Source organism: Scomber scombrus, chromosome 6 (genome assembly GCF_963691925.1).
Source record: "Scomber scombrus chromosome 6, fScoSco1.1, whole genome shotgun sequence".
NCBI lineage: Eukaryota > Metazoa > Chordata > Actinopteri > Scombriformes > Scombridae > Scomber > Scomber scombrus.
In genome coordinates this window covers 26,528,774-26,545,824 of record NC_084975.1, presented here as the reverse complement: position 1 = coordinate 26,545,824, position 17,051 = coordinate 26,528,774, and the positions used below count along the sequence as shown (strand labels likewise).

The 17,051-nt window shown below is 38.5% G+C and overlaps 2 protein-coding genes across 2 annotated transcripts in view; both read left to right on the top strand.

Annotated features, from left to right (window-relative positions):
* Positions 1-5,908, top strand: part of znrf1 (zinc and ring finger 1) — a 57,837-nt gene extending 51,929 nt beyond the window's left edge. Inside the window, exons 3-5 of the mRNA XM_062421657.1 lie at positions 2,701-2,806; positions 5,017-5,108; positions 5,836-5,908. Of these exons, the coding sequence (XP_062277641.1) occupies positions 2,701-2,806; positions 5,017-5,074 (164 nt within the window). The 3' untranslated portion in view covers positions 5,075-5,108; positions 5,836-5,908. The remainder of the gene's footprint in view (positions 1-2,700; positions 2,807-5,016; positions 5,109-5,835) is intronic.
* Positions 5,909-11,817: 5,909 nt separating this feature from the next.
* gins3 (GINS complex subunit 3) lies at positions 11,818-16,483 on the top strand. The gene is made up of 3 exons (XM_062421071.1): positions 11,818-12,074; positions 13,035-13,268; positions 15,976-16,483. Exons 1-3 carry the CDS (start codon positions 11,904-11,906, stop codon positions 16,204-16,206), a joined length of 636 nt encoding a protein of 211 aa, XP_062277055.1. The 5' UTR covers positions 11,818-11,903; the 3' UTR covers positions 16,207-16,483.
* Positions 16,484-17,051: the final 568 nt, after the last annotated feature.

Sequence of the window (17,051 nt, the reverse complement as noted above, 5' to 3'; positions counted from 1 at the left end):
ATCGAAGGAAGTTTGGTCTCTTCCAAAAGCAAAACATGTCAGCCATGATAAGTGATGTTCAGTTTGACTGATACATGTAAATACACTTTTGACATAATGTTTTTGGTGTTTGACACTGAACAATAGATTAGCCACTGTCATCAGCTCACGTCATTTTTCTCTTTTCATTAATCTGTTCTAATTGCTTTTTTATGCATCTGAATGAATTTTTTTTGTGTTTGTTTATGTTTGCAAACCAGCTTGCCACAAATTGCCCCTTGAGGGAGGAAAAAAGTAATTTGAATTGAATTGAATTCCTACCATGAGTGAACAGACAAAGAGAAGAGTAATAATAAGCAGTCAAAGCAGGAACAAATGGAGTAAATACACCCAGTCATCTTAGCACCAAAGACACCCAAAACAAAACAAGCAGATAATTGGTGACAAACTGCGACCGGCTTGGCTCTTAATTGACTCTCTGTGGATTAGAAGCTGGGTTTCTGCTTTACCAACCAGCCAATCGAAAAACTGGAGCAGCAGCCAGGCTTCCAGAGCCTTTGTAGTTGTGCCCCACAGTGGCAGATGTGGAATGAAGCGTTATGAATTTTTTGGGACCTGTTGGCCAACAGAGAGATTGAGTGTAAGGAATCCCTGATGTTACACTGACATGTCATACTGTATTTTTCTGGTATTTTTCAAATTTAAACTTCAAAACTTTATTTGTCACATGCACAGTGTATGCACAGTGTGTTATGCATCATAGCATATGCATATATGCTCACAATGTACGGTATTCAATACAATATTTGTTGAGAGTAGGGCCTGACTGACATTGAATTTTTTGGGGCTGATGCCGATACCAATATTAGGGAGTAAAACAAATTCTGATATTGATATATCGGCCGATAATCTTATTTAAATAAAACATTTTTTTGCAATGTGGTTTTCAAACATTTGTGACAAAGATAAGTAATGGAGGCATGTTATTTTACAGTTTAACTATATTTATAAAATGACAACAGTGCACTGAAGCAGTAAACTTCACTGGGAATTTAATAATTATAAATGACTATAAATAGAAAAATAAATACAACAAAAAAACATATGTATACATTAAACTTTAATTAAGCAAAAAGATACAATATACATAAGATGCTGCCTATATAACTTAAACACAAATATTGGTGCATATCGGACACCATATATGCTGATACCGATGTATCTCTGATAGGCCAATATCGGCTGATAATGTCAACTGATCGATATATCGGTCTGGCTCTAGTTGAGATTTTTCCGTGCGTACTAAAGTGTCGGACCTAAAGTGTCGGACCGGTGGTGTGGCTGTCCCAACAGCCACACCACCATCATGGATAATAAAAACAAACCGGTTTACATTGCTTCACCTACAGCTTTTTGAACCCAAACTAAACAAGTAATAAATAATAATAATGAAACAAAATTAAGCTAATTGGTTAAACTTGGTTTTAAAACATTGGTTTGTTCAAAACAAAGCACTCATATAATATCTTGCATTGATTCTGTTGTATTCACATCTAATTGTGACCTGAAATAATCAATGTCTTGTCAGCGGGTGTTTTGTGTCAACATGTGTCCTGATCCTACATACAGTACCACCCAGATACCACAAAACTTTTGGGCCATCTAGCGTCTGTCTCCACTGTAGGCTACAACCTGCTTTTAGTTGTTTAAGTCATCTCAGACTGTGCTGAGAGTTGAGATGACAAATATCTCCACTGGTTACTGTGACAGTTGCTTTATTTCTGTCATGTGCTCGGAATATTTGCATGCTTGAGTTAATGTGACAACCGTCAAAAGTTAGTTTAGCAGCACAGGGTTTTTAATGTGTTGATTTCAATGTTTATTGGTTATTTCTTGATATTTTTTTAGAACATAACATCAAAATCTAGTTGTTGCAATCATTTTTGATGAGGTGAAATGTTATTTAAAATGTTCATTAAATTGATTGTGGTATGTGGGGTAATGTTGTGACATCCTTTGTTTATCCTTAAGGCACCCTAGGGTGCAGCAACCACTTTGTGAAACATTGTTCTGTGGCCCTGATCCTTTTTGCATTCACTTTATCTGTCAAGTAAACAAGATAACTACAGGTTTTACATAAAATATACAGTTTAAAAGCAGCTTGGAATATTCATACGAAAGCAATTTAACCACTAAGATGATATTTTAATTGTCAGTTGGTGTATTTGCAATTAAAAACAGCCATTAGTGACATGACATTAATATAACACAACATTCACCATGTTGCCTTTAGTTTTCATTTCTTCTCATCTCAGCCTAGACTACTTTTGACTGAATGTAAAATCTTTTTAGATTGATTAATATATTAACTATTCAATACTGTATAGGCCATTCAAGACTTTAAGAGCTTGCCTTCATCACAGTAAGTAGATGGGGGGGAAATAAAAAATATTCTTTGGTGAATTTCCATCTAATGGACGCTACACTTCTACTCTGGAAACAGACTAATTCCTGATATAAGCAGAAACTAACCACTATATCTACTATGTGTAATGCTCAAAACCTGCTGGCCCTACTGCTCTCTGCTGTGTTTGATATGTTGTCAGAGTCTGGAATTGACACTGTTTTTGGTGCAAACTGTTGACGTGTCTTGTTGTGTGTGTGTGTGTGTGTGTGTGTGTGTGTGTGCGTGCGTGCGTGCGTGTATGCCTGCCACCTTAGATGATGTGTTGGCGAGGGATGCCGGTGAGTGTGTGATTTGTCTAGAGGAACTGCAGCAAGGGGACACCATAGCCAGACTGCCGTGCCTCTGCATCTACCACAAAAGGTGACACACACACAAACACACACGCACACACACAAATTTGAATCACTGCCCGTTATATAATTTTGCACTTCTTCTAATTAAATCCGCTGCACTCCAATAAAGACATTCCTTAAAGATGGACAGTACTCGTTGCATTTGATTTAGAGGTTATTCATGTTATATCATTGGATAATAAAGGTGCAGCGTGTAGCTTTTCTAAACTACGATATATCACCGTCAGATTAATTGTGATAGCGTAGGATAATTACCACGAACAAATAAGAGCGAGCTGGAGATGACTGATAGCTGCTAACATTTCTCAAAAGTCCTGCAGCTGTTGGTTGGTATTTCTCATTGGCTCTATGTTTACTGTCCCAAACAGATATTACTTCTTTGATTTTCCCATCAGCTGTAACGAAAAACATAAACAAGCAGAAAATGATTTTTCCTTCAGCTGTACGCTCCTGCAATCTGCCATCAACTGAGACTCTGGGAGGCTCTGGAAGAACGCTGCCTTCTTCTTATTTTGTACCATAAAGCAATCCAACATAATCCAATATTCAATATAAATTAAGTTTGAAGAGTTTCATCCAACTTCAACAACTTTTTGGATGTTTTTATCTGTCTTAAAAACCTGTATGGGTTGAAAAAGACACATCCACATCCAGTACAATCTGAAATTACTTCACTTGAGCTTTTTCATTTTACATTACTATATATTTCACAGGGAAATATGGCACTTTTCACTTAACTACGTGACAGTTGAAATGACTTTGCGAATTAAGAATGATTGAACTTCACACTTTTATACAGGAAGTGGATATGTCCTTTATACAATTATTATTTGCGTTGAATAAGAATTAACGTTAATATCCCCACATTCAATGTAAATTTAATTGAAGAGGTTCATCCAAAACATTTTGAATGCTTTATCTGCCTTGAAAACCCACACTGGTTCAAATTTAAATCACATTCATTGTCAAGTAAGGTACAATTTTAGGGTACTTTTACTTTTATTAGGTACTTTTTCTGACAGATGGGATTAGATACACATACGTGTGGATATGCTGTTATTAGAATTACTGTTTACATTAATATTAGCATTAGTATTTGGGGTTTTAATGTAAATGATGCATTTAGAGGTTTGTCCAAAACCTTTTAGATGCCATTATCTGCCTTGGAAACCTATAATTCAGAGTAAAAGTACATTTTTTACACCACTTCATTCATCTGGCAAGTTACAGATGAATGTTTTACACGCACAATGTACCATCAAATTAAAAAGAAGACCATCCAAATCAACATAGCTCCTGTTCAACAGGTCAAGTTAAGTCAATATATTTATATACAGTAGCACTTTTAAAAACAGCAGACATCGACCAAAGTGCTTTGCAGAGAGATTAAAATTGGATTGATGGTTACAATCAAACAAAACCACAGGATCAATAATAACAATACCATCGAAAATTATAAAAAATTTCTACAACATTACTGTATAAAACTATTTAAATGCATTAAAAACAATGTTCCAATAGGCCTTTTACACAGCAAGAAAGGCAAAGGTGTTGCTAATAGATTAACAATGACTCCATTCTATTCACGTGAACATGAACAATAGCAGGACCCTGAAACTGAAGCCGCTAAATGGAATTCAGCCATGATTAATTTGTGAGCATGTGAGCATGTCTTCTGTGGAAAAAGTCCTATAGTATAGTATTTCATAGATAACAATATAACACAGTGTTAAAGCTACGTTCTACTTATATACCACACTCAACTTCAATAAAGCACAAGTGTGTGGAAAAACAGGTTTAAAATAATGTACAGTACATGCTGAATGAACTATAACACTGCTTTTTCCCTCAGGTCCTCATTTATATATATTGTATATGTTCTACTAAAGTGGGAGTGCATTGAGTCCGTCCAACACGCCTACATGTTTCTTTAGCAACAATCATCTGTTGTACCAAATGCATTTAAAACTAGAATTCAGTTGTTTTCTACGTAGCTGTCTTGCTTCATGAACTTTCTTGTCATATTATTTCTCCTCCTTCTGTAATTATTTTGACTGACCTTATCCTTAATGAACTATGACTGTTCATATTATGTATTCTAAGGAGGTGTCCACTATATTGCAGCTGTATTGTGTGTACTTATCATTTCACAAAATAATGAATGCCTGTGTGTGTGTGTGTGTGTGTGTGTGTGTGTGTGTGTGTCTGTGTCTGCAGCTGTATAGACTCATGGTTCGAGATCAATCGGTCTTGCCCTGAACACCCTTCTGACTGATTGACCACTAGGCCCACTAAGAACACTGCTCAAGGTAAGACACAGAGCACATACAAACTTTGAATGCTAATTATAGCAAGGTAAGACAGTAAAGGTAACTGATATACAAAAGCAGATATTGACTTTGCATTAAAATTCATACCTGGTCCAATCAATGTCTTCTATCATTAATATGATGGATCTGATGCATTTGATTGAATTCCAATTAGTTGTAGAAAGGGTAAATACTTGTATTGCATGTTAAAGGTGCTCTAATCAATATTTGTGTCTGATCAAGTGATCAAATGACTATGTGTAAAATGAAAAAAGGAGTACATGTAGAAACTAACACTTATAGATCTTTCATCTGACTGTAGAGCATTTTAGTGTCTTTCAGCTGTTTGTTTTGGTCTTACCTTTACTGTTTTTGTTCAGTCTTAGCATTAGCACTTAGCATTACTGGTGTCCTGGGTTTCAATCTACAGTCAATGGGCTTTTTATAGGTTGTTCCAAAGATTGTGGATGGTGTAATCTGCCTTAAAAACCCCATATTAGTCCAAATAGACACATCCAGACACTCCTTCTCGCACTGATGACGCACATTATTGTCACTTAAGCCACCAAGACTGTTTTTCATCATTTTTAATATGTCGCTTAATAGACCATAAAACTACAACACTTTGATGTCAGTACAGTCACACATGCTGCATCCTCTTTCTCTCTTTTTCTCACGATCTCTCGTTCTGTGTCTCTGCCCCCCCCCCCCTCCCCTCTGTCTCCAGGACATCTTGTGGTCCTGCCATGGATATCTGGACACAGGCGCAACCAAATCTGAAGAAACAATCAAAGCGATCAACACACACTTATCCTGACGGAATCCATCATCCTAACCCAGATAATTCTCCTCGTGAACTGAACCAAAAAAAAAGACGTGACTGTCAAATCGACGCCATCGTACATTAAAGGGCCCATCCCGAGCCCTCCATTTTATGTCTGCTGAAGAGGCTGCTTACAACCCCTCACTCCCTCCCCTCCCTCCCACTCCTCCGCGCTAACAGAGTCCCTCAAAGGGCTTCACTGGTCTCGACTCTCCCCCCCCCCCCCCCCCCCCCCCCCCCAACTCAACCGAGGCAAGTTGACATGCCTCCCTGACATGCTCAGGTCCTCACAAGCCTCCAGGCGTTGGCCTGGATCTAGGCCCGTCAATCACATTTGTGTCCAGCCATCCCATGGCCTTAACTGGAGAGAGGTGAGGAAGCAGAGCAGCAGTGGGGCAGGAGGGAGGAGGAAGGAAACCACACAAGGAAGATAGAAGATAGAAGAAGGATGACAATGTGGAGAAAACTGATGAACGGAGGATTGTTGAGTTGCAGAAGCTACGCGAAACAGAGCGGACTAACTTGTACATTATTCAGTGGGCCTTTCATCTCACAACAGGACTCCAAGTCGGTAACGTCTCATAAGAGCCCGGACCCCCTGGTGTGCTTTCTTTCTAATAGTCCCCGCCTCGGTTCTGTGCTCTTACTCGCCAATGTAACTAATAATAATCCAATTTAAATAATGCCCAAACTGCTTCTTAGATCTGGTTCCTGAGACATCCTCCACACCAGAGTGCACACCTGGGCAGGCAGTGAGGGTTAGAGGGTAAAAAAAAGAAAGAAAAAAAACACAAAACTTGGATGTCAGCTTGTCTTGTATGTACTGGATGGAGGAGGAGGGGGGGCGGGGTTTGTAAAGATGGACTGGAGCTGGAGAGGAGCCATCTGAGCATGCTCAGTTCTGATCAGGAGAAGTTTGGGGTGGGGGGTGGGGGGGTAAGACGGGCCAGCAATGTAGTTTACACTCCGACTGTGTAACGTGTGTGTCAGACTTCACCTGGTATGTGTATGTACACTGTGCGTGTGTGTGTTGGGGTGTGTGTGTGTGTGTGTGTGTGTGTGTGTGTGTGAGAGCTTAGAACGATGACAACATAGCTTTTGCTGAAGCCTCTTGTATGTATGTGCGTGTGTGTGTGCGTGTGTGTGTGTGGGTCTGTATATTGAAATGTTTACAGTCTAGATGTCCATGTTCCCTGTGTGCAACTGGCAGTCCTCCCTTTACTTTGCTGATGTTTACAGCTACAGAGAAGCGACATGACATATTGTAAATTACACATGTAACCTCTCTCGGTTCATCTCCTCTTTCTTTTTAGACCTGCCAGATTTTTCATGTGATCATGGATTAGTCATGTTCTCGTGAGAGCCTCAAGAGCGTGTATGTGTGTGCGTGTGTGTGTCCATGTGTACGATTGTTTGTGGGTGTGTATGTGTGTGTGTGTCATACAAAAAGGCGCCTCTTGGTCAATGCTACTGTCGGTTCCCCACATTGTGTTTCTGCTAGAGTATAGGTCTGGCTGACTGCGTGTGGCCGACTGGAGACGTGAGCTGCTTGGACCCGGAAAAAAGGACTCTTGTCCCACTGTGGATCCACTGGACGGGGCTTATTTATTCATTTGTTCATATTTAACAATATTTGTTTAATATTCCAATCACGTGAGGTGTTACTCACTCTTCAGAATGCCAAGAGCTGATGTATGACAACTACTACAAATCAACATACAAACAACTGCATTTACAAAGCTACTGTAAAACAAATGGTGGAATAAATTGTGCTAGATGACAGACTCTATGATCAACTTTCATTCAGTGGCTCAGACACAACTTATAAACCAGACCAGCACTGGGTTTCCCATAAAACATCTTAATCCTATAGACACACAGTATGTACAATATACCTGCATAGTAATGAGACATGAAGCAACAGTTGGTCTTTTTGTTTTTCTTGCAGCAGAATCATCCTGTAACATGGCTTCAAAGGAAAAATCCACCCTTGAATCATCGTCCACTCTTACATAAGTCAGAAATGTTCAACACACCCCAGGAGTTATTTTAGGACTGAATGTCAAGTATCCACTTTCTTCCAACCGGGCTTGTGTGACATCCTAGTTCATTCGGTTATTTTCCTACATTTCAACATGTATGCCTTCAGGAAAAAACAAACAAAAAAACAACACTGATGGATTGTGTGCTGAAAGGTACAACTGGGAATGTTAATGTACAAATCCATTTCCTTTTAATGATCACACATTTAACAATAAGCAGCTTAAACAGTCGCAGTTTGATTGAAATCTAACAGTAAAGTGTTGCATCATTCCCTGTTAGAAACAGCAACAGACAGTGATTATATCTTGTATAATTATTGCAACAATATTATATTATGAAGATAAGTGTGTGATGCTGTATATATATTGTATATAACTGTATACAGTATATAGTATCTTTCTGTTATGATAGATGGCTTTAAATCCCTCAGATGGTGTTGCTATGGAGAAGAAGCCAGTCACAGATCAAAAATTGATCCAGAATCTGAAGGTGAACTTTCAACTGCTGAATGTTAGCAGTCTGACTTAAACTGTTGGTGGTGTATTTCACTTTTTGTTATGACTTTAAAGTTCATTGAATTTTGAATTTTCAGTAATGCAAAACTATATCATAGAAAACCCAACAGCAACACGATCTTTCACAACAACAGACAGAAAGAAAACACAATAAATAAAGGAAGTAATGGTTGACTAATAATACAAATACAAAAATCAACAATAATCAAGCAGTGCACACAACTTTTAATCCTGTAGGTGTTCGGATGTTTCTGGAGTTGTAGTTGATGCTGCTCTTTTTTTTGTTTTGTTCAATCATTCAAGTGTGGATCTTTCCTTAAGCGTTTCCTTCTTCGTGTGGCATGTGAGTCTCACTCTTACACTCTACTCCTGTACTACTGTTGTAAGTAAGTGTGTAAGAGACTGACTTACAGCTAAGATGCTTTTGGGGAAACTCAGCTTCCGGGAGAATTGTCAAGACCAAATCTTGAATGTTGGCAGGAATACATTGATCAGAACTTCCTAACAGCTTCAGAGCACTACGACTATCTTTCTTTCTTTTTCTTTTTTTAAATTTTTTTTACCAATAACAGATGTTACACCATCCATAAGCTTTTGTTTGGGGTAATCCAGCCAGTACTTTAGGAAGTATTTGTGTTTGTGTGTGTGGGAAAAACTGGGGAACAGGCAGTAAACTGTATTTTAATCTTTTTAATTGATTCTAATTCTTGAGGTAAGACTTTGCACTAACCTTAAAAAAGAAGCCTATTTACTGGGTGTTGAAGTTGTCACCCCTTGCTTTTATGCCTTTGCTTTATTGCTCCATAGTCACCTTTATTGTCATTAATACCAGCAAGGATGGGATTTAACACAATTTAATGCAGTCAAGTCCCAAAGGGGCCCTCTGTAGTGCTCTGATGCTAACAGGAAAACTGCCTCTGATCTGATAAGATGGGAGTTAACCATTTACACTACAGGGCTGATCTTTACTTAAACTGTGCTTGCATACTGCCAATTATCATCCATCCAAGACGGAGACCATGCTGGGGATATTTATCATGGCGGCGCTTTCATGGAACTTTACTTGAAGTGCATTACGAGGCATTATAAAGACTGAACATGTATGCACCATTATATGCTGTCTTAAAGCTGAGAGGGGATGCTCATAGTTACGAACACACAAGGAAGTATTGCTTAACAACCATGTTGCACCATCAAGTTTCTACAGTAGCCCAGAACGGACAAACCAAACATACCTCTAGAGAAGGCCTTTTGTGGTTTTGCAATTTTTGCTGCCACTGTAGGTTCTCCTACATGCTTGGAAGGGGAGAGTGAGGCTAACTGTATTCAGTTAGTTGTAATCTGTAACCGCTAGTTGCCGCTAAATCCTACACACTGCACCTTTAAAGCTACACTAACAGACATCAACAATGGATGAAATCACAAGGTTTAGGGTTAGGCTCATTGTGATGAACCCATTAATAATTATCATCCAACTCTACAGTTCCCCACAGCTCTACAGAATACAGTATATGAGACACACTACATCAACACTGTCTTTGCAGGGACTGGTCACACCTTCATCCAGTTAATGAGTGATTCAGTGTGCAATGTTTAGATTTGAAACCTTTTCCCGACATAATCATGTTGCTGTCTAATGTTTTAAAGCATCCCACATTGGCTGGGTTGGTAAAGTTGGTAACTTTGGAGGATTCAATTTCAAATTGTACGATACAGTTACCTCTCGCTGCCATTTATAGCCGCCATGGTGTAACAATGTCTAATCCAGCTGTAGTCGTATTTTGGATCTAGTATGAAATTCGGCAAAGAGACTTAAATCCCACTGTATTTTTTTCTTATATCACACCTAACATTAAAGCACATGTAATCATATTGCAGTTATGATGCCTCGTGAGCACCACTTCAACTAAAGTGTTACAAGCCTGTTAGTGCTGAGATCATCCCAGTTCCTTAGTAATGCTATGACACAGTGGAGGATTTGAAACAGAGGGCAGTATTCACTTCTGCAGGGATGGGGATTAACATCAGCGTGCATAGCAGTAGGCCATAAGAAGCCAAATAATAATGATAACTGCTAACCTCATTGTCTATTTGTGTGACACACAATGTTCCTTGTGTATCATGGCCTGCAGCTAATGGAGGGGGATGATCTCTTTTGGGAATGACGTCCGTCTCAGTCTGGTTTGCAGGGTGAAAATATCCACTGAGTGTCTGAGACTGCTGCCACAGTCGACAGTAGGCCCACTGTACCGCCTGCCTGCCCACTCAGCTCAGACACACAGCTAAAAGAATAGAGCACCTTCATTTTTGCTTTATTTCATTTGATTCTTTTTAGTTCATGACTTGTTTTACTTTCTGAGGATATGAACGGCAGCCTGCTTTTTGGGGGCGCCGACTAACATGTCTGATGACTTTGATGTGCAATCTGTGGGATGAGTATTAATAATGACATATATAATAATCTATAATATTAAAAAAATGTCAAAATAAGAAAGATGACTGCACTGTTCTCCCTCTTGTATTAGATTTGTAAACGGATGGTGTCCTGACAGATGAGAAAAAATGCGAGATTACAGTATAGACCAGCTGTCAATTTTCAATTATCAACTGATAAATGTGATGACAGCTGTGTGTGCAGTGGATCAGGATGGACAAAAAGAGGAAAATAGAAAGAGAGAAGCATGTTGCATGCTAATTTGCTTTCCTGACTTCCATTTTAAATTAGTACAGATTCAAGGTTGACTTTCCAGTGCTTGGTTGAAATACTTGTCATAATTATCATTTAACTGTATTATTATTATTATCATTATCATTATTATTATTATTATTATTATTATTATTATTATTATTATTATTATTATTATTATTGTTATTAGTATTATTAGTATTATAGATTCTTAGACAGGACACAAGGGGACTTTAAATTTGTAATGGTAATATTCTGACCTCTGATGGCTAACTTCATAATTGCAAGTGACTAATGGAAAAGAGATACATTTAAATGTATAATGCCTTTCACTAATAAGAATAACGTTTGATTATAGTTTTACATTCACCGTAAGAAACATTGTATTTCACATTTATATAAATGTCATTGACAGTTTTAAAATATAACTAACCTGTAAAATGTCAAAACAGCATTAAGAATAAAAACGAACAAAAAATAATCACTTAAAACAAAGTTTCAAACTTATCGTTAATAATAAATGAGGTATTGTTCGACTTGGTTCGACTCAGATTGAATCGATTTCTCTGGTCTAGACTTCACAGCAGCGCTCTGATTGGTTGTCACGTCCTGGCGCCAAAACACCACGAAGGCAGAGTTGTAAACACTACAGAGGAGGAAGTTTCTGCGTCACATTGCAGTATTTATCTGTACTTTACAGACGATTTTAGTCGCATTTAGGTTCAAAAATGGATACACAGTCGTATCATCCCGTACAACCTGGCGTGGGGATGGAAGAAAATTACATGTCTCTCGATGATATTTTGCTGTCTCATGACAGACTTCCTATCCGGACAGAGTGCGCTTTCCCCCGGCTTGGATTCCTGGAGAAGTCCAGTGACACACAGGATATACCGGAGGTATGAAGAAAAACACATGAAAAGCGGTGACGTTTGAAGATTTTGTAAATGAATTCATCTTAACATAATCGTTCCTGGCAGAGCGTCACTCAAAAGTAATCCTTATGTAGTTGTTTTGGTCATAAAGGGAGAGTTACACCAAACCCCGTTCAATAATTAGCAGTTTATTGTTTACAACCTTTACTAGAAAAGACACATGAGCTTCAAAATAAAACAGCTTGTTTAAGCATAAACGCAACCCACTTTTTAATTCTGCATCTTACAAGGCAGAAGCCATGTTAATATAATTTAACTTTAATCACTTTTTGTATGTTTGTAATTAGTCATAATCCAACTGTGCAAGTTGCATATTTTGTAAATGTAGTTTGGCTGAGCCCAGACTTCTAACCACACAGTACAATGTTTTAGTCACACTTCATGGAGATGTTTGAGTGACTTACTTTTGACTTTATATTAAATATATATTTAATGAAACGCAACACTTTATGAGTAAACCTACACTTCCAATTCACCAGAGATACAAGTGACTCATGTTAGACACGCTCACCACATCATGACAGCCCTTCTTCACCTCTAAGGGAACCTGAGAATGAGAAGAAACAGGTCTAAATGATAAGGTGTAAATGATAAAAATGAATGATAGTTGAATTCCATTTAACTGCTTTAGTTTCAAGGTCCTGGCATTGTTCATACTGGTTTACTGCCATGGCTTACTGGGGCACTTGAATAGAACAGAGCCATTATTAAGGTTATCAGTAACATCTATTCCTCCTTTAATTCTGACAGTTCTGTTATTAAACTCAGTTAGGAACATTTCTCATAAATGTATAACTGTCACCCCAAATTTGAGACACAAGGGATTCAACACTCTCCCTCCACCAACACACACAATATACAGACAGTATACAGCAGGAGCCTTGACAACTCCTCCAGCTCTTAAGTTTGTCTCCTTCCTCTTAGGGCACAAAGATGGAGCTTCCTCTGTGGCTGTCCAAGGGTCTGTATGAGAGGAAGAGGAGGGTGTTGTCGGTCGAACTTCCTAAGGTATACAAAGAAGGCTGGAGGACCGTGTTCAACGCTGACCCCAACGTGGTAGACCTGCATAAGATGGGCCCCTACTACTATGGCCTGGGATCCCAGATGCTGCACTTTGAAAGTCCAGAGAACCCAGAGATCGCACAGACGTTGCTGCAGGTGAGTTCATTCAACATAGGGAGCTACCAACAAATCTACACTGAACAGCCATTAACAAATAATGACAACTTAAATTGGTTGGGGCTTCTTAGTCATTTATGATGATGTATTACCTTCATCAATGCCACAGTGTGTCTCTTTAAACTCTTTAATAGATTTTTGTAACAGAATGTGCCAGTGACCTCTGGGAGGTCAGCCAGCCTGCAGGAGATGAAAAAGCAGTTTCTTCTGATTGTTAAAGATATATAACTGGTAGGGGTGTCTCTCTCTTTCTCCCATAAAAGTCATCCGATACTCGTCACAGTCACGTCATGTAGAGCTGTATTTATGAGGGAAAGATAAAAATGTCTGACACTATTCACAACGCACTGTCAAGCTTAAAGTATATACATGTATAAGCAAAGAGTGTAAAATCGCACTAAAGTACACTGGTAGTACAACAAATCTCAACACTCACTTGGTGAGACGGCATGGGGAAACAGGTGATGAGGAAGCTAGCTCCGCTAGCACAAAGACAGACATACAAGACTTTTTCCAGACAAAACTCAGCCACAACTCGGCTAGAGCTAAGGTAATAACAGCTTCAATAGCCCGGTTCATTGTTAAAGACTTAAGACCATACTGTGTCGTGGAGAATGAGGGCTTTCGGGACATGATAAAAAACTTGTTTAGTTGTTTCTTTGGCTCTAATTTGGGCCAATAGTGAACTTAAATATTGTTTGTTGTCATAGAGGCTTTGTAGAGTTCATACAGTGCAATATGTTACACTAATAAACATGACATGTTTCTGAATTCACATGTCAAAAGTAACAAATATACTTGTTCTCTAGTCTTTCATAAATCTATTTGAAGGCAAGCAATGCCACATTTATAGTATAAACTCATGTTAATTCATAATGTAAAATGATTGTCTACTTTAAACAAGGAACTATCAGATTGTATTATACCCCACCAAACTGAACTGTACTGTATCTAATCGTATCGTATTGAAATCCTACTGAATCGAATCGAACCGAATCTTTCCATTTTAAAATGTATCGCTCCTGTACCGTATCGTACCCCATGTATCGAGATACGTATCGAATCATTATATTGGAGAGATGCACACCCCTAATAACTGGCTTATACTCTTCATTAAAGGCATTGCATTTTTTTAAACGACCATAGAAGTGCCATTTGAAATTGTAACCATTAACAGAAATTGCTCTCTTTAGTTTTGTGCGAGGTCTGTGCTTTGAACAGATCTCAGCATTACTAAATACCATTCAGTGTCGATCAGACTCATTTGATACATTTACATTAGAGCTGCAACTATTAACTAGAAAATTAGTCGGCAACTATTTTGATAATTTATTAACGGCTTTTTAGATACATCAATAAGGAATGTTTCTCTGTCCACTGTATTATCAGAAAAAAAGTACCTTAATTATTGTGTTTATATGTTTTCTTTAAAAGTGCCAAATCCAAAAGAAAACAAATAAAGGGTCACATTCAAAAGAAGCGGTGTAACTCTATTCAAATACCTTCTTTAATGCTGCCTGTTAACTCAGTGAAATATGTGCTGTCGATGAACGGTGTACAGCTTGTCGTGTTTCATTTAACTTATCTGGAATATGTAGACATGTGTAGAGACAGTCTGTGCAGCATACAGCACCTCTGTCTTTTGACCCTTTTGAAAAACTGAAAGACCTTTTAACAGCCCCTCCCTCTTCCAGGAGGGACAGATGCAGTCGGTTCTTTGAAGTCCTGACACACTTCTGAACATTTAATACATGTCATTGTACACTGTCAGATGGTATTCTACAAAATGCCTTCACAGATCCCTCTGAAACAAATCCAGCCAGTGTTGTTTAAAGCTTTACAACTAGGGGGTGCAATCAGATCAGAAAACATGGCAGACTACTGGCTGTCTGCTGCAGCTGTTACCAGGCAGACTGACTCTAATCTCATTGTCTGACAGGAACACAAACACTATCAGATTATCTCCATAGACCTTATACAACACACGATTCTTCACCATAAAGGAGTGGTGAATAACTATGGAGGTTGATGGTTCCTCCTTCATCATTTAAGTGGTATCTTGGTTGTTTTTATCCACAAAGGCTTCTGAAGAAATCTGATTGGTCTCATCCACATTTCCACAGCTGCTATGTTTAATTCAGATTTTTTTATTTATTTAAAATAGTCTACCAGAAATGAGAGTGGTGAAATCTTGTTATGAAGACCTGTTTGCTGCACACAGCCTGTGGTTATCATTGGCTCCCAAATGATGCATATTTGCATCACTCTGGAGAGTCTTTAAAATGTACCCTGAGCACTGCACTGATGAACATTTTCAGATGGAAATGAAGGATTGTACCTGATTGCAGATGATGACTTTCTAGATGATGACTTGAATGACTGTAGACTACACACCAGCTGAATTTGAGTACACTGTTTGAAGTTTTCTCCAATATTACTGAAGACTTTTTTTTCCCTTTAAGATTTGAAGTTGTGCCTAAGGGCAAAATGAAAAAAATTATACATATCTGAGGTTTAACATTATGTCTTTTTTATCAAAGGTGGCTGAACTAGGTCAGTCTAATTTAAAAACCAGTAGGCTTTAATGTAAAAAAAAACTTCACTACAAGACTCTGATCTTTCTCCCTTTTCCTTTTAATCCAACGACTCACAAACTCCCTAACCCTAACCCTAACCCCTCATCTAGACGTTCATTGGTCGATTCAGGCGGACCATGGACTCTTCCCAGAATGCCTACAATGAGGATACGTCTGCCCTGGTGGAGCGGTTGGACTGTCTGGAGAAGGCGTTGTTCAGGTCAGGGCAGAGTGGCCTCAACGGCTTCCAGAGCTGGGAAAAAGGTCAGGCTTCACAGCTCACCGCTTCCAGTCTGGTACTCAACTATCGCAAGAGGAAGATAACTGACATACAGACCTGACCTCAGCCAGCAGGTAGAAGATTGTACCAGTGAGCATGGCGACAGCAGACTCCTACTTACCTGCATTTTAATTTTCAACGGACACATCTGTCCTCCACATCTGAGACATGTTCTCTGTTGTTGGGAATCCATCAATCCTGCAGAGTATACATTTGTTTCCTATTTATTCTGTCACATTGTTTGAACTTCTCGTAAACTGTACAGTATGATTGTGTGCTTATTTTGTCATCACTAAGTAGATGTCTTTGGACATTCAGCTCATTGATAATTATTTGGTTATTGTAACTTTGTTGATTTAATTGTTTTTTTAATCATATATCAAGTAAAGATTTGCTGGTGACAGCTCTACAAATACAAAGAGTATCTTGTTGTTTCTACTTTATATCATTATAGAGTTGTATACATCGGCATACAGATTGAGATCAGTTCTACATACTAACTAAAGTTCACTGTATTGCTCAACACACTAAAGAGCAGAATCTGTAGGGCTTTCTGCCAGATAACAAAATGCTGGAAAAATGTGTCTTTGGTAGAATTATCATTATGGGACATCCAGCACACTGATTGGCTCCAAATTTTCCAAGCAGCCAATCTGAATCCAAGCAAAACAAGTAGTAGCAGGTTGCTGATTAGCTGTTTCTTTCTCTGCTGCTCTAAACTAACTAAAAGAAGCAAGGTCTTACAAACTGTGACAAACTTTTCCTCAGCTTTCTTCTCTGCCTTGAGTGTGAACATCTCTAACAATAACAAGTTGCGATATGAAAGTATTGTTTGAGTGGATGCATGAAGGTCAAAATACAGACTTCAGCTCCCAGAGGCCTTGTTCCTGTGGAGCATTACTGTCC

Bases quoted from the DNA above. Each gene is read 5' to 3' on its own strand.
- gins3 (XM_062421071.1), top strand. From the start codon at position 11,904: ATGGATACACAGTCGTATCATCCCGTACAACCTGGCGTGGGGATGGAA. The intron at 12,075-13,034 runs GTATGAAGAAAA...CCTTCCTCTTAG, and splicing joins ACACACAGGATATACCGGAG to GGCACAAAGATGGAGCTTCC. The intron at 13,269-15,975 runs GTGAGTTCATTC...CCCCTCATCTAG, and splicing joins TCGCACAGACGTTGCTGCAG to ACGTTCATTGGTCGATTCAG.